At 42.3% G+C, this 26870-nt stretch overlaps 2 protein-coding genes across 5 annotated transcripts in view; one reads left to right on the top strand and one right to left on the bottom strand.

The window, feature by feature from the left end:
- CASP8AP2 (caspase 8 associated protein 2) overlaps nt 1–23468 on the bottom strand; it is a 29807-nt gene extending 6339 nt beyond the window's left edge. The window contains exons 1-7 of the mRNA XM_019537757.1: nt 23289–23468; nt 20187–20261; nt 17746–17846; nt 17032–17106; nt 15362–15477; nt 8185–10418; nt 1312–4276 (exon numbers count right to left, since the gene is read on the bottom strand). Of these exons, the coding sequence (XP_019393302.1) occupies nt 1312–4276; nt 8185–10418; nt 15362–15477; nt 17032–17106; nt 17746–17846; nt 20187–20261; nt 23289–23340 (5618 nt within the window). The 5' untranslated portion in view covers nt 23341–23468. The remainder of the gene's footprint in view (nt 1–1311; nt 4277–8184; nt 10419–15361; nt 15478–17031; nt 17107–17745; nt 17847–20186; nt 20262–23288) is intronic.
- A 3196-nt stretch (nt 23469–26664) lies between these two features.
- The window catches only part of MDN1 (midasin AAA ATPase 1), a 150606-nt gene continuing 150400 nt past the window's right edge, over nt 26665–26870 (top strand). For 2 of the 4 annotated variants that reach the window (XM_019537753.1, XM_019537752.1), the window contains exon 1: nt 26671–26791. In XM_019537753.1, the coding sequence (XP_019393298.1) occupies nt 26699–26791 (93 nt within the window). In that variant the 5' untranslated portion in view covers nt 26671–26698. Of the gene's footprint in view, nt 26792–26870 lie in introns of all 4 variants that reach the window. The other 2 variants (XM_019537756.1, XM_019537755.1) reach the window with 2 other exon arrangements.

The following is a 26870-nucleotide window of genomic DNA, read 5'->3' as shown; positions in this document are numbered from 1 at the left end:
CTGTTTAACCACTGAAGCAAGAATTGAAACCTAGGACTCTCATCAGCAAATAAGTGTTCAAATGATAAGCTATATAATCATTCATGCCACTGCAATCAATATCACCTCTTCCCTCTGGCTTTTTTGAAACACAAGATGGATTTCCCATTTTTTCAAAGTAGTTCTGAAAAGTCGATTGTTTGGGAAGACCTTGAATACAATACTACAAATACCAAAATAACTGTCCAATTTTTAATTATTCAGAAAGTACACAAGAGCTCACATTTTGCAAAACGGATTCATACGATTGACAAGATAGCCAAAGAAACATTTCATACTCTTATGAGTTAGTTCAAAAGGGGAAAAAGGTTCAGGCTTCTGAATTAGACTATATTTTGTAAATGAGAAGTTCTTAAATCTTTGACGTGTATACTTATTTCAATATATGTTTTTTAAAACCTGTTCCTGCAAGTGTACGGATAAGATTTCTGAAGAACCAGTTTAAAATTTAAATGGAAATAAAACAGATTTAGAAAAGTTTAAGGGAGTCTATTAACACGGGCTGGAGCGTTCCTGCAGCCAGGAAGGTCCAGGAAGCATCTTAGAGGCAAGGATTTTTCACAACACATCTTTTACCAGACCAACTACATAATGTGGAGAGACAATGGACAAATTTGGGGGCATGAAGTGTCCTTCCTTTGGTCGCCCTGACGCCTGAAACCTTGTCTAACTTGTCCCAACAATGGAGTTAGCCCAATAAAAAATAACACAAAAAATTCTTGACTCTTGAGCCTGTTAACTCCAAACAGTTTTTTAAAAATAGGTCTTAATGTCAAGGTAAGGTAAGTCAGGAAATTGGTTACTGGATATAGAACTGTTATCCATTAGACTATTAGACTGATCCTAATACAAGTAAATCACTGAAAATCTTTACCTTCCAATGGCTGCTCAGTGTATTACATGAAATTATTTATGGATTTAGACCAATTGCCACTAAACATACATCTGAGAAGGGGAAAAAAAACAAAAACAAATAATCTACTGGCATCTTTACTTGTCAATTTCAGAATAAGAGATTATGGACTAAAAGGGTTCGGAGATCACAATACTCTCCTAACCTAAAGAGCTTTTCCTAAGCAAGGTTAATGTAGCCTCAACCTATAGTAACATAGGAAGTAATAGCTTACACTTGCTACCTGTGCTATATTAATTCTACAGAAACAGGAAATTCCTGTTTCCTACTAAATAAATTGACTTTTAAACCCATTCTTCAAAACTTCCACACTTCCTCCTTATAGAAAAAAAAATACACCACCCTGTTGATTTTCTTACCTTGTCCAAGAAACTACAACTTCTCCCTTCTTTTTAATGATGTTTTTGGCATATAGACCAAGTGATGATGTGGAAGAAAGTGAATTGGAAACCGTAGGATCTTTGTTCTGTGGCAATTCATTCTTTGTACTAGTAGGTGTCTTGGGAGGTAAATCTCTCTCTCCAGAGATCATACTATTTTTATCATTTCCTTCACTGGAAGATTCGGTTTCTTTTCTTTGTCTCTTTGAGTTGGAACTGTCTGCTAAAGACTCCCTCTTCCTTTTTTTGCTAGCTTTATCATTAAGGCTCGTGTAATATCCCAACTCATTGACCTCTGAAGTGGATTTTATTTCAGGATTGCACTTGTTTGCTATGGTCTCACTGGAAAGGTCTTCTGTTAAATCTATGCATGTATTAATATTGCACTCTGAATGTTCTTTATCACCTAGACTTGAGCTTCTTGCATGAGTTTCTGGATTTTTATGATTTAAAGTGGATTCCAGAGAAAGATTACATGAATTTGATTCATTTTCATTGCCAGTATCTTCTGTCAAGCACACATGTGTATCAACACCACCTTCCAAGGGAAGACCAGCTTCTGATCTAATAGTTATTTCACTTGTGCTTTCAAGCACTTTCAATTCATCAAGCTGAGGCAGCTTGCTGTCTTCACTTACATTTTCATTTCTACAGCTATTTTTGTTTGATGGCTCACTAACGGATTTAAGTAAGTCAGGAATTTCTTCTTTTCCAATAGCATTACGTGGCTTCTTAAAAGGCTCAAGCAAAGCAGGACTCTGTTCTTGTCCAATGTTGACATTATGCAGCTCATCGGTGTTATTCAGACGTATCCTAGGCGCTACTGTTTCCTTGACAGTTGCACGTATGATACTCTGATGATCCATTTTCATTTTGGCAGATTCAATTAGTTCCTTTCCATTCTTTGTTACGGTTGCTGGAGACTCCTCTGTTCTAGTAGTCTGTTCAAGGATTTGCGATGTAGACGGCACTGCACGCCTTATCTTAACAATGAAATGATCATTGGATTTCTCCATTATTACTGCTTGCATTGGCAGGCTGGGGTGACAGTGAAAGCCAGGAGCAGCAGGCCGACCTGTCCATGAAGAAGAACAACTTGATCTACTACTTGAGTTATCAGATTCTAAAGCCAAATGAATGTCTTGTTCAGTGGCATCTTCCTCCTCAAGAAGAGCATCTTCACTATAATGTGCACTAAGAACTCCTTCAGGAGTAGAGTTGGATACATTTTCAGGTTTCAGAAAGCTAAGGTGAGCATCTGATTTCAAAGGTGATGGAATAGTTAAAGAAACTGCTAGATCTTCAAGGAGGATAGAGGAAACAACCGACTTATTCTTTTGTAAATTGCATTCCTCATCTTTGCCTGAAGTTGCATTTGTGGGAACCTCAAACATACAGCTTTCATCCAGAATATCTGGATCAACTGGGATATGAAGTCTAGATGATAAAGATGAGACTCTTACAGGTGAAACCACAGGCCAACTAATGTCTTCTACAGGTCGAGGTTCCATACAGACCTCCTTTGGAAGCACTTCTTCTATAACAGGAACAGGATTATTTCTGTATTTATGACTTTCTAGAATCCGTTTCTCTGGTGTCCGAAGCTCCCATTGATTTCTATCAATATTGCTAATGTTTTTTTCCAAAAGATCAGAGCCTTGCAACAGACTTTTGAATATCTCACCCATTTGAGCATCACTGACCAGATTAAACGTAAGGCTAGATGTCTGTTGTTCTGTGAGAAGTTCAAAACTAAAATCAGACTTGTTAGCATCTCTGGCTATCTGTAAGCCTTCCTTTTCAAATATTGTGCCTTTGAATGGAGTTAGAGTACCTTGTAAGCCATTTTCCTTCGGAAGCTGCACTTTGGTTTGGGAGATCCTTGTATTATCAATGGCATTAAAATATTTTGTAACTGCACTTTTTGGTGCATCTACTGTATTTTTGTCATCGTGAGACTTAGATGATTGATAACTTCGTTTAGAAAGGACATAGCCTTCAGGCTTTTGAGATCTGACTTTTAGGACCTTTTTCTTGGACTTCTGTAAATCCACTTTATAACATATTTTATGTTTTTGTTTAGTTACTATTTCAAGCTTTCCTTCATCACTTTCACTTCCTACACTTACTGCATCACAAAGCTTTACTATAATCCGCCTTATCTTTTCAAATAAGTAATCAAGTTGTTCATCCACAAATTTCCACAACTGCTTTTTCATATCTGACAGGTTTTGTTCAAAGAGGCGATCTACTGTTGCATTCTTTTTAACTTGCTTAAGTTTGGATTCTATAGTGTCACACAGATTCAGTTTTAAAGTATCGCCTAATTTTGACATCTTGGAAAAGTTCAGGTACTTTATCAATGATGTAAAATTCAAAATGGCTGATTCTATAATTCTGTGAAAGTGCTGAACTGGGAAATGTATCTTGAACTTCATATAATTTTTCCTTATCTGTTTTCGTATAGCTCGCAACATCTGCATAATTTCTTGTACTGTAGAGGGTTCAGCAATAACTTGAACTATTTTCTCAAGGCATGTAATGCTCACGGTTTTATTTTTTTTCATTTCCTTTGAGGATTTGGTCCTGATTTTATATTTTTCCCTACTTTTTTTAAAGCTGTCTTTTTCAGAAACTAATTTTCCATTATCTTCATTACAACATGCAGTTTTATTCATTTGGTTACATGGACTGCTGGTCAAATTATGTGTTTCAGGAGAAGCTCTTGCTCTTGATTTCTTCCTATTTTCGCAGTTTCTAGCTGGTGTAGATTTTTCATCCTCACTTACAATTTCCCCTTCTTCTAGTTCATCGGAGGATGTGCTCAGCTGGGACTTCATCTCCAAGTGTTCATCAGATGTAGAAACTGGCTTTTGATTTTCTTTGTTCACCTCATTTGACAGGTTCTTTGAGGGACAGACAACTGCATTTTCAACAATTAAATCTATAAAGAGAAGATAGTGTGTTAACAACCCAGAGACACACAGAAGGCAGATATTTTGAAGAAAGGCAGAAGATTCAGTTATTTAAGTGTTCACTTACAACAGAAGGTAGCAGTTTAGAATAGTCTGTTTAGAATGATCAGCTCTGCTCAGTATGGTTTATCTTGAAATGTGACAGTTAATAGACAATATCCTTCAGAAAGTAGTTTACAGATAAAGCATTACAACTGACATTAGGCTTTAAGCTTACAAACTAACAGCAACTGCTTACAGAGATTTCATTAACTGAAAATGTGGTCTGCAAAGAACCATATTGTTTCTTAATGAAACTCAGTAATTCCTATTATTTTGGACTTTTCTCCATGTAGTTATTTATTATGATTACACTGTACAAGATTGCATTTTTTATATTAACTACAACTATCATAGATTAAATCAGAGCTGTATAAAAATCGCATTTTCTTTTCCTTAAGAGTTTTAACCAAAAGGTCAAAACATGCAGCATAAACCAGTTATTTACTTTTGCATTCTGTTATCTACTGTAGAACTGCCAGATGTGATCTAGTGTTTCCTTTTGGCTTTAAAAGTGCACAAATCTACCAAATAAGAGATTAAATTCCATCATGCCATACCATGAAGATGGCTGTAAATTTGTAGCTCAGGAGCTAATAGCTTAAGAAAAAAAGAGGACTCCATATAAATACCTTTAAATGGAACTTCTATTAATTTTGAAAGACCTTTAGCTTAGTTGCTTGATTTACAGGAACAGGGGAGGTGAGAGGGATAAAAGATTTTGTTATAGACTAAATTAAAAATTGTGTTACATCTCTCTTAACAAAATCAAAAGAACCTATACCTCTTTAGACTTTCCCTTTCTTTATTTTTACCCCGTTTATACTCAATTTAATGCCATGTTACAAAAAAAGAGGCAACAGCAACCCCAGTATAAAAATAGTAGCACCTCAATGTGGAAAACAATAAGTAGTAGATACTATTTGATTAATTAATTATGTTAAACACTCTGCATATCTGGATATTGCTGTAAAAGAAAAAAAAATGGAACTAGTCCTCAAGTCTGAGAAACAGAGTTCCATAAGGACATGGTCACATTGACCTTTGCAGAAAGCATGTGATTATAAAAAATGTTGTCATACACATGAAATGGGGCTAGAACTCTCTCTTCAAGGAACAAACTAAACATTCCAATAGAATACTAACAGAAAGCTGAAGTTAAAACAAATCCATAAACCAGGAAATTCAGACATGGGATTACCTACTATTTCCACACCCTTACATTGTTATTGTACCTGTGTTCCTATTCCCCCTTATATCTGTGTTAAAAGAGTTTTTATTTCAGTTTCACCACCTCTCTAGGTTACCTGTTCCAGCACTTGAATACCCTCCTTGTAAGAAAGTTCTTCCTAATATCCAACCTCAGCTTCCCTTGCTGCAACTTGAGCCCATTGCTCCTTGCTCTGTTGTCTGCCACAACTGAGAACAGTCCAGCACCATCCTCTTTGCAACCCCCCTGCAGGGAGTTCAAGGCTGCTATTAAATCCCCCTCAGTCTTCTCTTCTCCAGACTAAATGAGCTCAGTGCCCTCAGCCTCTCCTTACAAGTCATGTACCCCAGCCCCACAACCATTTTTACTGCTCTCTGCTGGACTCTCTCCAAAGTGTCCAATTCCTTTCTGTAGTGGGGGGCCCAAAACTGGACACGGGACTCCAGATATGGCCTCCCCAGTGCTGAATACAGGGGAAGAATCATTTCCTTCAATCTGCTGTCAACACTCGTACCAATGCAGCCCAGGATGTCATTAGCCTTCTCGGTGACAAGGGCACATTGCTGGCTCCTATTCAGCTAATTATGTACCCCAATGCTTTATGATTAGTGAACAAAATTCTCCTTCCCTTTAATCCTAACTCATATTTATAAAACATATTTATTAACTTAGCATCATAGAAAATTAGGGTTGGAAGGGACCTCAGGAGGTCACCTAATCCAACACCCTGCACAAAGTAGGACCATCTCCAACTATATCATCCTAGCCAAGGCTTTGTCTAGCCAGGTCTTTAAAACCTCCAAAGATGGAGATTTCACAACCTCTCTGGGTAGTCCGCTCCAGTGCTTTAAATACCCTCCTAGTGAGAAAGTTTTTCCCAATATCTAATCTAAACTTCCTATGCTGCAACTTGAGACCATTGCTCCTTTTGTTCTCTGCCACCACTGAGATGGTATACAAATGTACATTCAAATTGATTTATTTAATAGAAAGAATGGCCTTTTCATCTAGCTTACACCTCTGCAAGTTAGGAGAGCCTACACATGTGCAGAGAGGCTGCTACAATGCATTGTAATTATAACACGTCTGAGCACACTCAATTAACTGAGTGGGCTGGAGCATGGTAATTACCGCACTCCAGCGTCACATGTATCAGTGTCCCCATGCTGGAAAATGGTGACGGGGCACTTTAACTGAAGCTCATTCAACAAGCTTTAGTTAAAGCGCCCCTACCACCATTTTTCAGTGCAAGGACACTGATACATGTGATGCTCTGGGCACTTTAATTACAGCGGCTCTCAGAGCTGTTCTAATTAAAGCACCCCCCTGCCTCCCACAGCATGTCTATACACTCCCATGAGATCAAAGTTCTAGTTTCGGCTTTCCTTGTAGACTAATCACTTAGGACTATAGATTTAAATGTATTTTGACACTTAAAATTTTAAACAGGCACTTGTGAAAGCTCCTTTAAGCACTTATTTATATTTTAGGCAACTAAATACATTTTAAAACCTGGTCTTCAGTGCTTTGTCCCAGTTTCCCAAATTTAAAACAGATACTACTGAAGCTAGTCAGAAAATGGTCCCTACCTTTGAAAAGTTGTTAGGCAAAAATGAAAAACAGAAATATATCAGTCAAATTCCAAAACAGTCAGATTCTGAAATGCCACCATGCCAGGCTTCTACTCTGTTCTCTAGGCAAAACTTCCTTGTTGAACACTTCCCATGATGGGCCGATCTCTTCTTCTGAAGGGGGAACATATTATAGCAGCTGCATGGTCACAGTGTTTTATGAGATGATGTCAAACTGCAGTCTGATTCATAAGGAAATGGCAGCATAAAGCACCAGAATTGCATTGAAATTGAAAACATTTCTGGTTTGGATCTAAATATTTTGGTTTGTAACCACTTCATTTTTCAATAACAGCAGCAAAAACAACTAAAATCAATACAAATTGTTTTTTGCTGACTTTTCATTTGATCAAAACAAGTTTCCTGCTGAAGAAGAGTTCAATAGAAAAAAAACTTTCAACTAGCTCTAGGTATTACTTACTATTTATGCCCTACATACTTGGCTTTTGGGAGGCCTACTTCACAGATACTTAGAGAGCAATAAGATCTTGGAACATAAAAAGCCACAGAAATCTAAAATGTGTCATAGATTTACTAGTAAGAATTCCATAATTTAATTTGCTTTCATTCTTCATTTAAAATAGTTTAAATCTTTGTTTAAAAATATTAATTAAAATACATGCAAAGAAACACACACACGCACTTTGTTATATAATGAAGAACCTGCACACGTACCTTGTAGAATCAAAGTTAAGATGATCACCAAAACATAACATCAATTTTTATGTATCAGTTTCTTTCAAATAAGATTCTAGTTCCACACGAGTCTAGACTCATAAGCATTAATGTCTAATTGGCTACAGGTGTTTCGTTTTGCAAAGACTCCAGTATGAAGTACACATGCAAAGGGGACAGATGGAAAGGAAAAAGCCTGTGACAGCTCAAAAAGAAATATATTCTCAGGATTTAAATCTAAGAAAAGCTTAATTATACTTTCCATTAATGCATTATTTTAGATATTCAAGCAAAAAACTTAGACAAAAATAGATATGAATACCTTTATTACAGCTTTTCACAAGTCCTTTGCAAGGACTTTCCATCTTAAGTGCTTTAGCCAAGGGTCGCATAGGACTGCTCAGTGGGCTGATTGCCTTTGGAATATACCTCAGGTGATTGAGATCAATGCTCAGTATTGAACTCTCATCTTCAGCAGAAACTGGATTGATTTCTCTTTCTTGAATTTTAGAATCCATCTCCTCACCAACAGAAGATGCAATTACACCTATATCTGTTTCAGATAAATTTGGGTCCAGGTTACAAATATTTTGGTCAATTACTGGAACATCACCGTCAAATGGCTCAGATTTATTTATATCATTCTTGTACTGTACAGATTTTGAAATGCCGTCTTCCTCAGCAGGACACACAAAACTTTCACCAGACAAATGTTCACTCACATTCATGACCTCCATTAATGAGTCTGATTTCATTTCTCTATTCTCTGCAACACTGAGAGTCTCCATATTATCAGAGGTTATGGTCTCCAACTCATCCAAAGGAATTTTCTCAGGTCGATTTTGATCTACACAGATCTCTAAATCAGGAGCTGTGCCCATTTCATCCGTCTCCTCCATCTTTATTCCAGACTCAGGCAAGGTCACTGTATCACCAACAGGTAATTCAGACTCAATCCCCTCCAGAGTTTCTGCCAAAGCCTCAGATTCTGCCACTTCCAGGGTTTCTGTTAAAGCCTCAATTTCAATTTTCTCTCTGAACTCAGAAACAGGTGCCACTGGTTCCAAATTTGTTAGAACTATATTGTCTGGAGCCTGTAATGATGACTTGGTCTGCTCTGTTGAATCAATACTACTAGACTGGACAAATACAGGATTTTCTGCTCGTACTGGTGTCTCTCTACTACATTCATCGCTGACCTTTTTGGAATCTGTTTCAAGTGCATCTGTTTGACAGAGACACTGTTTTTTAGCAGGAGAAAGAGTTAAGTTGAGCTTTTCCATAAAACTCAGCTTTAGGTCTTTGTTTTTTCTTTCAATCTGATTCTCTTTACTTGCATCTATTTGCTCTTTTAAGCCATCTGCAACTTTGGACATTTCTTCTGGTCTAGGCAATTTGTTTCTCTCATGTCTTGTAGCATCTGTAGCTTTCTTGTATTCTTTTAAAGGCTCATGTGAAACCTCTTTTGTTACTTTTCTTTCACTTCTAGAATGTCTGCTTTCTTCCTGACTTTCTTTCTCCCTTTTTCTTCTCTCTTCAGTACGATGTCTCTCAGATTTTGAATGCGTTTCCCATTCATGTCTCCAGCTACTTTCCTTAGAGTGTGAGTATTTGTGTTCTCTGCTGCTGGAAGTAGAAAGTGGGGATCTTCCTTCTCGAGAATTATGATCACTTGCTCCCCTCTCTCTTTTGCAATCTGTCTCCCTTCCTCTTTTACAGTCTTCCGTGTGGCATTTACTTGATTTGTGCGAGCTCCTTGAAGTTTCACTCCTTGAGTGTGGACTATTGCCTCGAGCAAACTTCCTTGGTGGTTCTTTTTGCTTTTCAGCTGACTTACTTTTCTGTCCAAAGTTTTTTTCATCTTTATCATATGTTTTAAGGTCCTTTCTATTCATATTTTGGGACCTTTCACTTCTTATATCACCATGAGATTCAACTCTTGTTTGAGATCTCTCCTTAGGGGTGGCTTGTTTCTCCCAAGAAGTAGTATACCTATCTGTTCGGTTTTCTGTGGCTGGACTAGATTTGAGCTTTGTGCTCTTACTTTCTTGCTGCAGCTCATTTTTATCGGATTTTTCTGAAAGCATTTGCAACTTCCTTTGAGACTCTGCATTCCCTTGTTCACTATCTGTACCATTACTAGTGTTCTGGTATGCATCTCTTTTGTATCTGTTGTCATTTCCCCTGCTATACTGTTCACCATTTTTCACTTCCTTTCTTCCCCACGTACTATCCTTGTCAGAACAGTGTTCAGAGTTTGGGGGATGCGTACGGGCACCATCACTGCAATGTTCATCTGAAGGATATCTGAGTAAATATGGTGTAGTTCTTTTTTCCGAATATAGTTTTTCATTCTCTGAATTGTGAGGTGAATAATTGTGATGTGCATCTTTAGAACAGTCATTTTTCAGTTTATGATCTGACCTTGTATTATCAACTGAAGCAGCTCTGAAATTAGAATCTTTTGATTTATACGTGTCTGAGCACCTTCCATTAGTAGATCCTGGAAGGTATGTTCTAGTGTAGTTACTTCGATGATTTGGAAATTCTGAAAGCCTGTTTGTGAACAGAAAGATATATTAGTTTTAAATATTATTTAAATTTAACTAAAGCAAAAAGTTAAATGAAACCCTGGTTTGTTCTTAAATATTTGTTTAATATTAATAATTACAGGATAACAAAGCTTAATGTTTCTGGAAAAGATTCCTGTATTATAACATTTGTTTTGCAGAATAAAAAATGAAGGTTAATACCCTAAGTTCCTTGATCTTTCATAATTCACAACTCACACCTTTGATGCACTTTGTGAATGCTCAGTCTGAAGGATGGTTTGGCTAAAACTTATATTTAAAAATATACTTTTTACTAAATGAATGTCTAGAAATTTAAAAGAAAAGGACATAGTCAATCGACTTGTCCCTACAAAAACAGATTTTGTGGTGAAATCTCCCATCTGTTCTAAGTTTCAGTTTTGTTATTTGAAATGACCATTTCATTGCCAAGCAATGAAAAGTTATAAGCACCAGGGCCAGACAAGAGAGGCTGTATCAAATACATTTAGCCCTAAGATGTACATAAGCAACTAAAAGTAAAATGTCAGAGAGAACTCAGCAAATATATTATTCTGCACATAGCAGAGGTGTATTATGATCACACTTGGTTACAGCAACAAATAAGTATGCAATTGCAGAAGTGTTCAATCTTTGGCCCATAGGTCAAATGCAGCCAATGAAGCCATCACATCTGGCCCATGGGGCATGAAATTTGGCAGTGGGGAAGTAGTGGCCATCCCCACACAAAATTCCCAAACCCCAAGACCCGGACTACTGGTCATATCTGGATTGGAGGGCCAGGCCACACCCACAGTGGGCTGGGTTGTGGCTAAGATGCCCTGTGCCCCCCTCTATGTGGCCAGATAGTGCTAACTGCCCTGGCTAGGACGCCAGATTAGGACCATCATCAGAATCCAGCCCACCAGAGAAAAATGTTGAGCACTATTGAGCTATTATATTTGGAACATGTGGCAAGTAATGAAAATCACGTAGTAAATTACAATAACTGAGCCTTATCTAGGTCATGTGTGCTATGGCTGCAAAGTCATCAACAGAAAAACAAATGTACAGCCTATGCAGACCGCACTTGTTAAAAAGGTCACAGTTAAAATACCTAGCTAAAGACACATACTTTTGTACCACAACCAATATGTGGCACTCCACGAAAACGGCATGGCTGAAAATAAAGCCAAGTTTCTTAACCTCTTGCAACTAATTCTAAAGGGCACCTATAAAAGGGCTCCGACAGTAACATGGACCTACTGGCAGGATGTCCATTTTCAGAAAGTCTAACTAGAAACTGAATTAAAGCATTATTTCCAAGTCAAGAACAAATTTGTAGGAAACCAAAAGAAAAATAAGTGTATTCCTCTCAAAGAGAAAGTGTCTCATACCCTGAATTTAACATCTCCCCCTGCCATTAGATTATATATATATGGAAAATGTGTGAAGTTATTATAATTTTTCCAGATATAGAATCAAATTATTGGAGGGTGGTCTTAAATTCATCCCCTACTGCTATACTAAGGAAAGCAGTGGCTGAGGGGGAAGAGGGAGAGGAGTCAGGTAGCCCTCTTGCCTTTGCAACCTCCTTACTTCTTCCCCTTGCAGCCTTCCAGCACCCCCTATATCCAGCTCCTCATAGCCTCTTCCTCTCCCTCCCCACAGTCTCCACCCCTTCCTTCCACTCCCCAGTCTCTTCCCTTCCCTTATCCCTCCCTTACTATCAGACACTACTCAGGCTCCAGTCTCACCCTGCGAACCATGCAGCTGTATCAGCACTGCTGATTGGCCTGGCAGTGGACAGAGTTTCCATGTTCTCCATGCCTGGGAGGGAATCCAGTCTGAGCCTGAGAGTAAGGGAAGGAGGCAAGAGCCAGACGCTGCAGAGGGCAAGCACGGGGCAGCAGGAGGCTGCTGTGGGTCTGACTCTGGCCCTGACCTGAGCTCAGGGCTTGAATCAAAACCATGGCAGCCACCTGCAGCCCCCTCTACTTTGTATGCAACTTTAAGATGAGGGGCTTCCCCCCCACAATGCTGATGTGGGGGGGACACCTAATCTTAGATTCAAGTAAATATGCTATATACTTTTCCCAGAGCATAGGGTGTGATATTTTTACGGAAACTGAATTTTAGAAAAAAGTTATTGTGGTTTCTGAAGCTATTTCCCTAAAACCTCCTTCCATTTTTTTTTTGTTTCGCTTTCATTTTGAACTATTTTGCAAGTGTTTCTCATGTTTATTCTTTTCACGTGTGCCTAACCTTTGCTTTGTGCTGACATTTATTTTTGTCCTCATTTTTATTTGAGTGAAAACCTGGCCTGAGACAAAGTCAGACAGAAGTCTATGTAAAAAATTATTTCAGGTTAAGTAAAAATTCTAACTTTTCATATTTTTATGTTAGAAATATGAACATAAAAATGTTTATTTCCACTATACATGAAACCTAACTCTCTGCTACAGTGACTCAGTCAGGTTTCTGGGGCTCTCTGTAGTGCAGTGAGATACTTTGAAGGGTGCCACAAAGTGAGGAGACAACCAGATAAGTGCAGGCTCAGGCTATTCTCTGCTTGGCCGTGCTTGCAGCTACCCCCGCTTGATTCCTCTGAAACGAGGGAAGTATTATAATAAATAAGTTAGTGTTTGAAATAGGGTAATATCAATTCACAAAAGTTACGAAGAGGTACCTCAAGTTTAAAAAGATTGAGAGCCACCAGTCTACTGAAATACAATCTCTTTTCAGGCCAAGTGAGAGCAGCCTGATGGGACTCTAAAGTATTTGAGCCATTCACCTACAGGTGCATCAAGCCTAGAATTTTTTGTGTATTTATGTCTGGGATGTCTTTTAACTGCAGAAAAGCCATGTCTTAATACAGTAGAGAAACATGTCAAAGGGAATAGCATTTCCACCAAGAGCTAAAGACTATGTAAGTTAGGTAGCCTAGCAATTAAAAATCACATGGATGCTTACATGCAATGCAAACATGACGGTATCCAAGAAATTTGTAGGAAATCACAGATGAAGAATCCTCCATTTAGCTTTCACTCAGTATTTATGTAAAGTGCCCTATGCACACAGCCAGTATGCTTAATATCAGAGTCTGTGATAATTTTGTAATAAATAAATGAAATGGTGATTCTTATACAGATTTCTCTTAAGATTAAAAAATGATTACCCTCCCTTCACAGATCTGCCATTGCTAAAGATTTTTGGTCATAGGGCTAAGACTGTGTTGTTACAGGAATTTCAGAATAGTTTAATTCTAGTCATGCCCTCGTCCTGAATTCATCACCATGGCATCCAAATATACAGTAGTTTGCAATATATGCAAAACCAAGAGATTTCTCTGGACACACTTCAGCTGCAGTATAAACTAAACTGCTCTTATTAAATATTTGCCCAAAATGTTACTGTCAAGACAATTACAGCAGTGCCTCTACCTCCTTCTCTATTAACTCTGGACAAAGTCCTTACAAAACATCCTAAAATGAGAACATAATTTTAATGATTGATCAAAAGATGATTTTTAAATTATGACCTTCAGTTTATGACTCAACTAGCAACACAGAGAGCCTGGGGGAATACCCCTAGAGTTTCTGATAGTTGACTTGAAAGGCAACAGTAAAAGCTGGAAGTTGCTATTATCTTTTAGGACTTATAGCAGCAGAGTTTAAAAGTATTTTTCAAAAGAAATGAAAACTTTTGAATAAAAAAAAAGAAAATTATCGAGGGCTAAAATATTCAGCTCAAAAGTTATGAAGAAAACTGCTGACCAGTCATAGCAACCAAGTGAAAGAACTAACAAAGACCTGCCTTCCTCTGTTTATCAAATGGCATACTACTCAAGTATATTCAGAAGGACAGTACCTCATGGCAATTAGGATTACAGGCAGCCCCTGCTTAACACTGTTTTGCTTAGCATTATTTTGCTATAACACTCATTTTAAATTGATACCAGATTCCACATATTACTCAGTTTTTTTTAAATAACGCTTGCAGTCACCATCTTGGGTCATTAAAAACACTTGCGGTCACCACCATGGGTTGTCAAATACTTTCCATTTCACATAACATTGTTTTTCAGGAACTAATTAGGAGTGTTAAGCGGGAGTTGCCTGTACAAACAATTTAACCACTCTCCACCTCATTCATAGTGCTTCTAATAATCTTCTTTAGGGAAGAAAGACTACTGCATAGGCTAGGTGCTAATCACCTCCAGCACTGCAATCATCTGCTTATGTCAGTGAGCTTTTTCCTTGCAAGATTTTGAGATGTAAATAACATTTTATCTTTTTTTTTTCTAATGGAAGAACTAATAAACTAAGTCACTGTATCACACAGGAAGTCAGCAAGGGAGACAAGCGTTTAACTTATATGATCTAAGTCCCAGTCCAATGCCTCAACCTCAAGAGTCAAGAAAAGTTACAGCAAACTGCTGTCCATTCTATACATCAATACTTTTAACTTCCCAAGCTTCGACAACCAGAGTATGACAAGTTGCTAAATTCACAGAGCTCCCTACCAATAACAACAGAAATAGAGCTCTCTAATACCTGGCTAAAAGACTAGCAAAAATCCACAGGATTTTATAAAACTATATTCTGAAAATGATGCTACTCTGAAGCTGAAACATGGATGAAATACTTATTGCACTGAAACAAATGAGGGCTGACCAGATTATGCAGGAAGTTAAAAAATATGGCTCAGAAATGTGGATGAGCACTTGGTCAGCTGCTAAGTAGAATCCTCAAGATTTCAAGCTGGCATTTAAGACAACGAGTTATGTACGCATTTCGTGTTAATATACTAAAATTAGTTAAGTACGCAAATGTATACTAATGTGCGATTTTTCCTCTTGCCAATTTAAAATATGCTCGTAGCATGTAATGGATGTAAACTTATGGTCAGGCAAAAAGGAAGTCTTAAATTAGCTTAGTCTACTGATACCTTTGGTGAAGATTACTGATTTCCTCATCCTTGCGATTAATTTCCACTCTGGCTGTTTTGATAAGTGCTGAAATATTCTTTTTAAGGGCCTGATTTTCATTTTGTAGAATGCTGTTCTACTTGAAGGAAAAGAAAAGATACAGAATTATCCTTACAAATATTCACCCAGGTACATGAGTAAAGCCAACATGAGAAAGCAATTAGAAAGACATTAGTACATAAAAACGTACTAAAAACATACTGAAAATTACATAGAAGTCAAAGAGAATAAATGGCCTCTTGGTTGATATATTTCTTATAAAAGTCAAATTTTCCCTCCAATTTCTCTTCCTTCTAAAAATTATTTTAATGTACCAGTTGCTAACAATGAAACATGTCTTAAACTGAGTACCCATACAGCTGTATTCCTAACCCCCATCTTCCTTTCTTGCTTTATCCCTTCCATGGCTGCTTATTTTCACTGTCACATGAACTGTAAGATTTAACTTGTAAACTCTTGGCAGCAAAAAAGCTAACTTTGTCTTTTGTGATTTGCCTAGCCCTCTTGAGTGCTATGAAACATGATTAAAATGCTGAGAGATTATATTCTCATTTTACTCCTATTTTATTATAGTCACCCTCTCCTGGATAGCGTTATTGCTTACGACAGAACAGTTACTGTTGTGAGTATGAGATTCTGTTCAGCAGAAGAGAAAATGAATGATGTAGGAACCAATTTTGAGGCATCAAAAAAACCTTCACCTCTCATTAGAATTAGCCGAATCTAAGTGCTTAGCACCACAATGCATCTGGATTTTACTTGCTGCTTTAAGATCCTTTCTTCATGAGCAACTACTCTTAAATGACTTCTTAGATCATGACACTAAAAATTAAAAATGCAAAGATTATCAAGAGAGATGTACAGCTTTCCAGAAGCAGCCAGTTTGACATACTTGCATTTTAAATATAGATTTCTAATAAACAAACCTGTATATCGCATGTAACTTCAGAAACACAAGCATATTCATCTAGTATGTGGATTTGTCATAGTTTCATAGTTCGTAGGGTCAGAAGGGACCTGAGCAGATCATCGAGTCCGACCCCCTGCTTTGGCAGGAAAAAGTACTGGGGTCAAACGACCCCAGCAAGGTGTTCATCTAACCTCCTCTTAAAGACCCCCAGGGTAGGAGCCTGCACCACTTCTCTTGGAAGTTGGTTCCAGATCCTAACCGCCCTGACCGTGAAGTAGCACCTCCTGACATCTAGCCTGAATCTACCCTCTGCCAGCTTGTGACCGTTATTCCTGATCACTCCCGGCAGTGCTCAGGGGAACAGGGACTCCCCCAATGCCTGCTGGTCCCCTCTGACTAGTTTGTAACTGGCCACTAGATCGCCCCTCAGCCTTCTCTTGTGGAGGCTGAACAGGTTCAGGTCCCATAGCCTCTCCTTGCAGGGCCTGCTCTGTTGCCCCTTGATCATGTGAGTGGCCCTCCTCTGGACCCTCTCCATGTTGTCCACATCCCTCTTGAAGTGTGGCGCCCAGAACATGGGGCAATGGGTTAACAAGTGACATAGTACAGATTTAGAGTAATTTCCTATGTAAGTTATTGACAAAAATTTTAACAAAGTTTGCAAAGTAGTTAAAATTGAATTCTTATCAGCAAGTCTCAAACAGACCCCTAAGAAAGTACCTGTGTCTGTATTTCCTTAAACTTCTTCATCAACTCTTTAATCTGTTCTTGACATTTTCCATACTCTGCCTGCAACTGTAAAATAAAGAAGTCAATTTGTAGCGAATCCATTATTATACAAAAAAAAATCTGGGTTAACAGATAAAAGATTCGTATGAGAAAAGTCTACATACTTACAGAAGCAGTTAATAAGTTTCTTCCCAACACCAGAATATCATCAGGTAAAAAAAATTATTGGATTTATGTTTATATACACAACTGCCCAAGTTTTCTTCTCTTCCTATACTTCAAAGTTCTCCACCTGAAATGTCTAAAGTTTGGCAAAACTAACAACAATTTTGAGACTGGGTTTATATCAAAACACTAATCATTACCTCAATTATAGAAGGATTCTCCCTCCATAATCAGTTAAAGAATTTCTTCATAATGTAATTGGGAGAGTAGCTAAAATGCTAAATGACAGTCTCATCTCAGTACTACATAGTTTAACAGAAAAATGTAGTATTAAAATTTGAAGCAGGGGACCAATTTCCTTACATACTCATAGCAATAAAGATAAAGTGTAGGTCTGTCTGCTTGAAAATTCTCATACTTTTCAGTGTAGTTTGGCCACTATTTTATAACAATTTGACATTCCAAGTTCCGGGGCATGCAACTCTCCCTGCCTTCCCCTCTCCCCTTTCCAAAATTAACAGTAGTCAAATCAATACATACATCATTATAAGATGCTTCCTTCGCAGTTCCTTCTTCAATCAGGATCTCATCAAACAAGTTTAAACAGTTTTTGTTTGGTGAAGACAGTTGAATAGGATTATCTGAAACACGATATGCTCTTTGTATAAAAGAAGAAGTGATCTAAGTGGTGTATCTAACCGTAAAACCAGCAGTAATGCGTAAGAAGTGCACGTGCACCCACTGAGAGCACCGGTGCAGTTTAAGTCTTATGTCATACATTTAAACACAATCACTCACAGTCTTCTAGGTCTTCAATTTCAATGTCTATATTAGTTTTATTTGAAAACACTGAGGTAAAAGTTAAGGAAGAAAATTTAGTTCTAAGTTTAGTGGTTAATGTTTTGGTTTACAGACTTATAGAAAAACCTATCCCCAACTGAATCTGGGTGCATTTACAGGATTTTCTAATATTAAATACTTCTTACCAAAAGGTAAATATAATTAAAAGCACAGAAAGGGGCAAATTTTTAGAAGTTTCCAGATCCAGAGTCAGTAATTTATGGAAAGTCAGAAGATGCTCATCTTGCAATTGACAAAACATGTAACCAGCTTCAGTTTTTATACTGTTTCTAGCTGGAGAAAATTCCTCAGGCAGAGACCCAGCAACCAAGAAATCTTTGCCTCTGATATTCAGGAAATACACGCCTATAAATAGAGATAGTGTGCTCACTCAGTCAGAAAGGGAGAAGGTAACAGTTTGATTACAGAGTTGGGTGGTGAACTTTTTAAAACAAGAGAAATTCACAATATAACTGGTAAATATTCCAGTTGTGTTGTTTTAGGATTCCTCCTAAGTCTTGACTCATTTGCTTCAGTCCTGCTAATGCTATATCCATACGGTGAAACGCAGAGCTAAAGAGTGATACCTGAGCTGACTCTGCATGCATTAGTTATAGAACTGGAAGCAGCATAAGCCACATTTACAACATCATTGTGCCTGGCCCAATTTAGCTCTGCTGAGAAGCTGGGTTTAATAGTCCAGATACAGAAGTAAACTAATACAACTATACTGTTTTGGGTTTTGGAATTATCGTGCATGAAAGTAAGATTATCATGTATGAAAGTAAGTCAGGTATCTGCATGGCATAGCCACATATTTGTAAAGACACTGGTACACAAGTTAGCATGTTTGCAGTTACCTTGCGGTGTAGCTGCACAGCACTGCATTTTGCTACACGAACAAGCACTAAAATGCAGAATTACAGATCGTGTAGACCTCAATACACTCCCTCAACTTGTTTCTTTTGTTCACTTTTCACTTACTATTCAAACACCTAGATCAGGAGTTGTCAGGGTAGAGATTACCTTGTTATTTGTAAGAACAACACTCACACAATGATACCCCACAATCCTTGAGCGAAGTAATTTAACGCCACCATCAAACAAAGAGAGTAACAATTCATATGATACAGACAGTCAGGCAAATGCCATTTTATTTGCCTATAGGATTGCTCTGATGAGGATTTTTGAACATTAAAAAGGAAATAAAACAAAAAAATCCTGAGACCTATGCTATACTGAAAAATAAATGATTTCTAAGATGTCCACAGTGCATTAATTACTTCTACGTGCTTCTTTTTTTAAAGTCCTGTTTACAATCAACCACTTAGAGAACTTTTATACTCTTATAACTGTACATATCAATGGTCAAACCCACACTTTTACAGACTGATTTTAATCAACCGTAAAACCAGCGGTGACCAGCTGCACGTGCACCCACTGACAGCACCGGTGCACCCTGTCAGGCCATGCTCCCCACTCAGCAATGGGTAGGCAGGAACACCGGTGCCCCCTCTTCAAGTGCTGGCCGGGGAGTGCAAATGCTGGATGTACACCGCGGCCACTCCTGGAAGCAACGCAGCCACTTTCAACAGTGTGGCTACCCACTGGCCGGTACATTTTGCCACGTGATTGGCCATGGGGGCACCCCCGCCTCCCCCGGTTGGCGTGACTGACCCCCCCACCAGTCGCGGGAAAGTGGCACCAGTCGCCCATGTGTAAAACAAATCTGAAGAAAAGCACACATGCACCAAATCTGTTAAAACTGACTAGTACTAAAAGACATCTATTTTGGTGGTATGCTTTACAAGTTCAAGAAATCTTACCTTTTTTTCCCACCATAAAAAAAACTAACTGGATATTTAATTCAAAATAAGAGATCATCATCAAATATATATATAGCACAACTATGTCACAATACACACTAAATACACGTTTCAAAACTGATCTAGGCAGCAGCAGAACAGACCTCTCAAGTATCAAAAGTTAGCTAGCTATATTTGTCTGAAGTCAGTCAGAATATCTACCCTGCCATCAAGTATCCCCATATAACAGAATATCACATGCACCAAAATGAACGCAAAGGACCCCAAAACTGGAAGGAGCCTCCTGGGCTATACCACATTTGACTGTCAACCTACCAGGAACAGCTGAAGTATTGTCCAACCCATCATAAATATCCACGGAACTCTCATCTTCGTCCCTAAAAGGAGAATCTTAAAATAAAGCAAGAGAAGACCAAAATAAATATGTTATATTTTTGTAAGCTTCAACCTCTTCTCTCTCCATTAAAGTGTGCATTTCACATTATAATAGACACTACCTAACATATATTTTCTTGCATCTTTAATGTCCAGGAGTTTCACAGCCGTGTACACAGTGTTAATAAACTACAGCTCCTGAGATGATGAATGACAAGTTGAGACTTCACAATAGTGGAAGACAGGAACATTTTGGATGGATGCTGCGGTAAGCTTCTATTTATATGAGAAAGGAACTTTAGTATCTATACTGAAAAGACAGGCCCTTGGTTCCAAATCCCTACAAGTCCTGAAATAAGCTGTATGACATTCAATTTACCTACCTACAAGTAAAAGGTAAATTCTACCATTTTGGAATAGGAAACTCTGAAAGTTTGCAGAAAGTCTGCTTGTGTTACAGCATCATGCAACAAAAAAATAAAAAAATTTCTACTTTAAGTTTTTTATAGTAAACAGATAAGAAATGTAGGAAAGCAGTCTATACATCAGTTAAAAATCTCATGTATGCAATTGTTGACTAGTACATTATAAACAAACATACAGTTTTATTCATTTTCTCTCAAAAGTTAAAAATACTGAACTTTTCCAACATCTCTTCATTCAAACTTCAACTCAAGCCTCTGAGTGTTTTTCTTATCCTTTCCTAAACCTTTTCATTCTACAGCATGTAGTTATTGCTACTGTAAAGCAGTACTTATGTGTTCACCAAAGTTTTCAGAATACTCTCTATACTGAGGAAGAATTACAATCCACTGTATATTTTTAATTTAAAATTGTAAAACATTGCTGTAACATTCCCATGATCCTCAAAATCAAGCAGTACAAAACCAGGACATTCAGTTATGGTTACAGAAATCATGTCTGGACTACTTTTAAGACAGTGGTCTCCAACCTTTTTAAGTACAAGATCACCTTTTGAATTGAAGTCCAACACAGGATCTATCGAGCGCGACCACTCCAGCAGGTCAGTCTGTGGGGAAGGAAGGGGGGGGCGGGGGCAGTTCTAGGGAGGGAGAAAAAAATTATTTGTGGGGGCTGAGCATGGTAGATCCTGGGTTGGACTTCAGTTCAAAATGGTAAGTCTGTGGGGGAATGGATGGTGGGAGGGAAAAGGGCTGGCAGGAGGGAGATTGAAGCCCCAGCAGTGAGTGAAGGAGGGAGCAGGGCACAGGCAGGAGCAGGGGCGAGTGGGACAAGCGGAGGCCTGGGGGGCCCCCCCCCCCCCCCGATCAGTGCATGGAGCAGAGGTGGCTGTGGCTGTGTACTGGGCTTTGAGCCCCAATGCCCCAAGAGCCGTGCGATGCTGTCCCGCTGCTGGGAAGGCAGGGGGTGTGGGGCAGCTGCAGCAGGGAGCAAAGCGCAGCAACACCCACCTCTGCTCTGTGCACAAATTGGGGGGGCATATGCCCACCAGGCCTCTGGTTATCCCACAACCCGGCCTAGCCAGGGCCCCACACCCCCCAGTCCCTGCTCCTGCCTGTGCCCTGTTTCCTCCCTCACTGCCAGGCCCTGCACAGCCAGGGTGGGGTGCAGGAGGGAGGGAGCTGCAAGCAGCTCATCCGTGGGACACCCAGTGCAGGGGAAGGGAAGTGGGGCAGCTCCTGCCACTGTGTGCACCCCAGGAGGGCATGGGGGGTATGTGCCCAGGATCTGCATGCAAGGTGAGGGCAGGCTGCCACTGCATGCTGGGGCCAGGGCTTCGCTGGGCTCTTTCCAACAGGCCACGCTGCACTGGAGTGGGTGGTGGCACTGGGAGGGGAAGCTGGGGGGGCTACAGCGAATTTTCAGGTGGCTGCAGCCCCCTGCCCCCAGTCTCCCTCCCAGCACTACTACCTGCCCTGACCACAGCCCGGTCCAGCCCCTGCCAGGAAGAACCTGGCACCGCCCCAGCCCCAAGCCCATCTTGCTCCACATGTAAATCCGGAGGCACACACCCCCAAAGCCCTCCCGGGTTGTGTACCCCCACCTCCCCACAGCCCCTGGACAAGCCACTTGCAGCTGTCCCACAGCCTGCCCCAGCTGTGCAGCATCTGTCCCATCCCCAGCCCCACTCTTTCCCTCACCACTGCTGCAGCCATGTTTGGGGGGGGCCACATGACCCATCTGTGCACAGGGCAGAGGCGGCTGCCACTGTGCTGGGCTCTGCACCCTGAGCCACACTACAGCTGCCCAGGGAGCAACCTGACACCACTGTGTTCTGCCGCTGGGCTGAGCTTCGCCCCTCCACCTGGTGGCAGGATGCGCAAGGCATCATGCTGCTCCTGGGGCAGCTGCAGCAGGGCTTGGGGTGCAAAAGCCCTGTGTGCAGTGGAAGCCGCCTTCACCCCGCACACAGATAGAGGGAGCACATGTCCTCTGGGCCTCCACTGGGGTGTATACATTGACAGGAGCCCCTGGCAGCCCTGAGTCGTGCAGGCTACCATCCTCCCACCACCTGGCTCAGCCAGGGCCCCTCACCTCAGCCCCTGCTCCTGTCTGTACTCTGCTCCCTCCCTCACTGTGGGGGCCTTGATCTGGCCCCTGCCTCTTCCTTCCCCCACAGACTGACCTGCTGGCCGGAGGTGGCTGGGTGGACACGTGCATGTGCTCAGCACCTCCAGGCCCAGATCGACTTTCCTAGGCTCTGCAATTGACTGGTTGGTGGCCACTGTTTTAAGACATCTAAAACAACCTTAACTTTGGCCGATACTGAAGTCAGCCTACAGACGTAGGATTATCATTAAACATGATTTTTTTGTCCCAAATTAAGTTAAACTGACCTTTAGAAACATAATTGACTATTAACCATCATACTCTCACTGAATATGTAACAGAGGGAATTAGCTTTGTAACAGTTTTAAATCAGGCAGAGGACAGGGCAGAGATGCACCATATTGAGTTAGCCCACAAGGTTCATCTCTGCCTTGCCTTCTGTGTACGTAACACAGATGGTTTACCTCCTTGGAAAATAAAGTTAACAACCTATTCAATAGAAAGTCTTACCATCGTAAAGGTTATCAAGTAGTCCTAGTCCATTATCGTAATCTGTTGCCATGATACCGTTTCCCTATGGCTTCTCCATCTGCAAGTGTAAAAAACATGAAAAGCAAAACAGGTTACAATTTCAAAACAGTATCATGAGCTAAAGGCATCTTGAAGCATCACTTGCTTTAGAGGTGTGTCGATACATTGGTCCGATATCGGATTAGCACCAATATAAAGAAAACTGACTGTACTGAAAATTGGGCTGATGTGGCTGATAAACGCCCCATATAAGTGCGGAGCCACAGTGCAGCATAGGTGGTGAGGAGCAGAGCCCAGCAGCATGGAGAGCTGCACCCAGCTGGTAAGTCTGTTGTGGTGGAAGGTGTGGGGTGGGGGAGAGAAGGGGTGGGGGTTATGTCAAGGCCCCTGGGGTGAGGGAGTAGGGCTGGGGTAGGAACTGCTCAGCCAGGGAGGGGCATGGGATGGAATTGTGGCTCATCTGGGGGATGTGGCTCCCACTGCTGTGTGCACCTCAGGAGGGCATGGTGGGGCAGCATGTGCTCCCAGATCTGCGTGAGGCAGGGTGGGCTGGGGCTGCGGCTGTGCAGGACTCTTCCTGCCAGGGGCTAGGTTGGGCTGCTCTCAAGGTAGGCAGCAGCAGTGCTGGGAGAGAGGACTTGGGGGGGCTACAGCAAATTTTGGGGTGGCTCCAGCCCCCCCCCACCCAATAGCCCCCTCCCAGCGCAGCCTGGCCCAGCTCCTGCCGGGAAGAGCCCCATACAACCCCAGCAGCAGCAGCCTGCCCTGCACAGATCCAGGGTCACACATCCCCCATGCCTCCTGGGGTGCATGCAGCGGTGGGAGTCATCCACCCCTCCCCTACCCTGTAGGGGCTGTGACTGTCCCACATCCCACCCTGACTGGGCAGCGCCTGCCCCACTCCCTCCCATACTGCAGGGGCCTCAATCTGCCCTCCCCACGCCCCTTCTCTTCCACTACAAGACCTACCAGCCAGACGCTGCTCTTCAAGCTGCAGGGCTGCGTATTGGAAATGGGATCAGTATTGGCCAATATGCCTCCTTAAAAATTGGCTATCGGTATTGGCCCCAAAAATCTCTGTTGGTGCACCCTGACTTGCTTTTACTTGGAGCATTAGTCTTTAATAAAACCAGCCAGCAAGCGGCTTGGTGCCAGGCTGAAAAATTAAGAGACCTGTGGCCCAGAAAAGTAAGCATGCAACTGTCACAGAAGTAGGGCACAGCTACATGGAAAACCCAAAAGTTCTGAAGTGAGAAAATCTACTGTTTAATCCATTTATCATTACTAAGTAAACTTCCTAAGAATAAACTGCTGACACATAGTCTGCTTGAGATTGCAATATTGCCTGACAAGAACGTCCAAAGCACTACTCTCAAAAAATTAAGTTAAATCATCCCCATCCCCTGCTGCCAATCTGGATTACATTTCCTCTGATTTGATATTACCGCAGGCAAGAGCAACTGCCTTGTTCAATAACACACAGGTATAAGACCTGCCATTTCCCGGCTTAGACCCTAGGTCCATCTTACCCAGCATCCCATGTCTAAATGGCGCCTCTCAAGGTGACAAATAGGCCTGTGTTAAAGTAACAGAGAGTGAGTGGGTGCTGAAAGGGAGAGTGAATTGGATTGTCTTCCACTGTTCTTCTCTCACTTACAGCCTCCAGTATATAAGACCTAGGAAGTTTTGATTTAGAGGCTTTGTCCCCATCTCCCATGCCCAACAGCTACTGGTGCCTTTCATCCAAGAATTTGTCCAATCCTTTTTGAAAGTGGATAAACTCTCAGCTTCCACAGCAGCTGGTAGCAGCAACCCACACTTTCATGACACGCAATGTGGAAAGAAACTTCTTTTTGTTATCTTTAAACTTAGGCCATCTTTACACATGCTTCGGGAGTATCGGGCAGTGCTTCAGTTGGAGCACCTCTCGGGGCCGCTCTAAAGTGCCTGCAGCATCTTGTGTATTCAGCATCCTGCACTTCAAAATGGCGGCAGCAGTGCCTGTTTAACAAGCTTTAAAGTGCCTCCTGCTGCCACTTTGAAACACAGGGCCGCTGGAGGCTGCCAATCAGCGTGCTGCAACATACTCTATTAACTGAGTTGGCTGCAACGCACTGTAGCTACAGAACGCCAGAGCAGACATCCCGCATGTCTACAGGTGCCCTTAGTGCTGACAGGCTTCTTGTTGTGACTCCCTGTTGTCGCAGTGTGAGAGAGCAACCAGCAAACCGCAATCGACTTTCTTTTCTGCTTAGTATTTGCTCGCAGTAAACCCTGATTGCATCCCCCTCCAGCGCTGCTGTTTCCAAACGGAACAGGCTGAGGCTCTCTCATCTGTCCATGGCACTGGGGGGTGCAACCCTTCTCCTGTCCAAGGGTCCAGCAGGTCTCACCACCATGCGCTCTCGTCCCCTCGCGGGAGATCTGCCCACGTGCCCGCCGCACGAAGAGGCGAGGAGAGGCGAGCAGGTGGCTCAGGCTGCGCCACGAACCGAGCCTTCAGGCGCCCCCGGGCGGGACCTCGGGCGCCCTGTCCCCGCCCAGGGGCCGCTGCGGTGAAGGCCCCGCCACCCCCGCTCCCCTGCGAGCCCCCGCGGGGCAGCGAGGCTCGTTTCGGCCGCTGTGTTACCGGCGGAGCGGGGGGGGAGGGGAGGCGAGGCCCTGAGGAAGGGGTTCCTAGGCTTGGTGTCGGTGCCTCGGCCCCACCCCTCACCGGCCTCTCGCCGCCGTCGCTCGGTCACCGCCGCCGGAGCCGCAGGCCAGGTCGGGGCGGGGGGAGCGGGGCGGGACCCTGCCCAGCGCCGACCAATGGGCGGAGACGCAGGGCACGTTCGCGGTCGTGACGTCACCGCTTCCCGCCCCCGGGGATGAACAGTTGGCGCCAAAGTCGGAGGCTGCGCCAGCCCCGCCCCCACCCGACCAACTCCGAGCCCCCGCCCGGCTGCACCTCGTGCCTCCCTCCTCTCCCCCACTCAGCCGGGCGCCCCCTCTCCCGCGCTGTGCGCGAGGCCTGGCCGGCGGCTGGCCACGAAACGTGCCTGTGCCTAGACCGCCGATGGATGGCTGGGGCGGGGCGAACGACCGATGGTGGGGGGAGAGGGTGCTGCGCGTACGGAACTACGCCTACGAGTATGCTGCGCACTCCTCCCAGTAGGCGCCGGCGGTACGTCCGCGCCGGGCATGCCGGGAGCTGTAGTTCTCCCCCATGCGGCGCCGCTGGGTAAAGCGGCTGTCTTGTCGCTGGCTGATGATGTTTCCCGGAAGCGGAATCGCGCGAGTTGCGCGTCGGCTGCTCCCGCACGTGTCGCGTTGCGGCCGCGGCGGCTCAACAGCGGATCGTTCGGCCCCGCCCCCCTCCCCGGCGCCTCACGACCGGCGCCCGCGCCGGCATGGAGCGCGCGCGCCTGGCCGAGCCGCTGCAGCTGGTGGCGCGCAGGAGCGAGAAGGGCTGCGCGGAACTGAGCCGGTTGCTGGCCAAGCAGGTGAGCGAGGGGTCCGCCCCGCGGCTTTGTTCTCTACCCCCTCCGCATTTCCTCACATATGCTTCTGACCCGCCCCGCC

Source organism: Crocodylus porosus, unplaced genomic scaffold, assembly GCF_001723895.1.
Source record: "Crocodylus porosus isolate Cpor-Errol unplaced genomic scaffold, CroPor_comp1, whole genome shotgun sequence".
NCBI classification, from domain to species: Eukaryota; Metazoa; Chordata; order Crocodylia; family Crocodylidae; genus Crocodylus; species Crocodylus porosus.
This window is presented reverse-complemented; position numbering and strand designations above follow the sequence as displayed.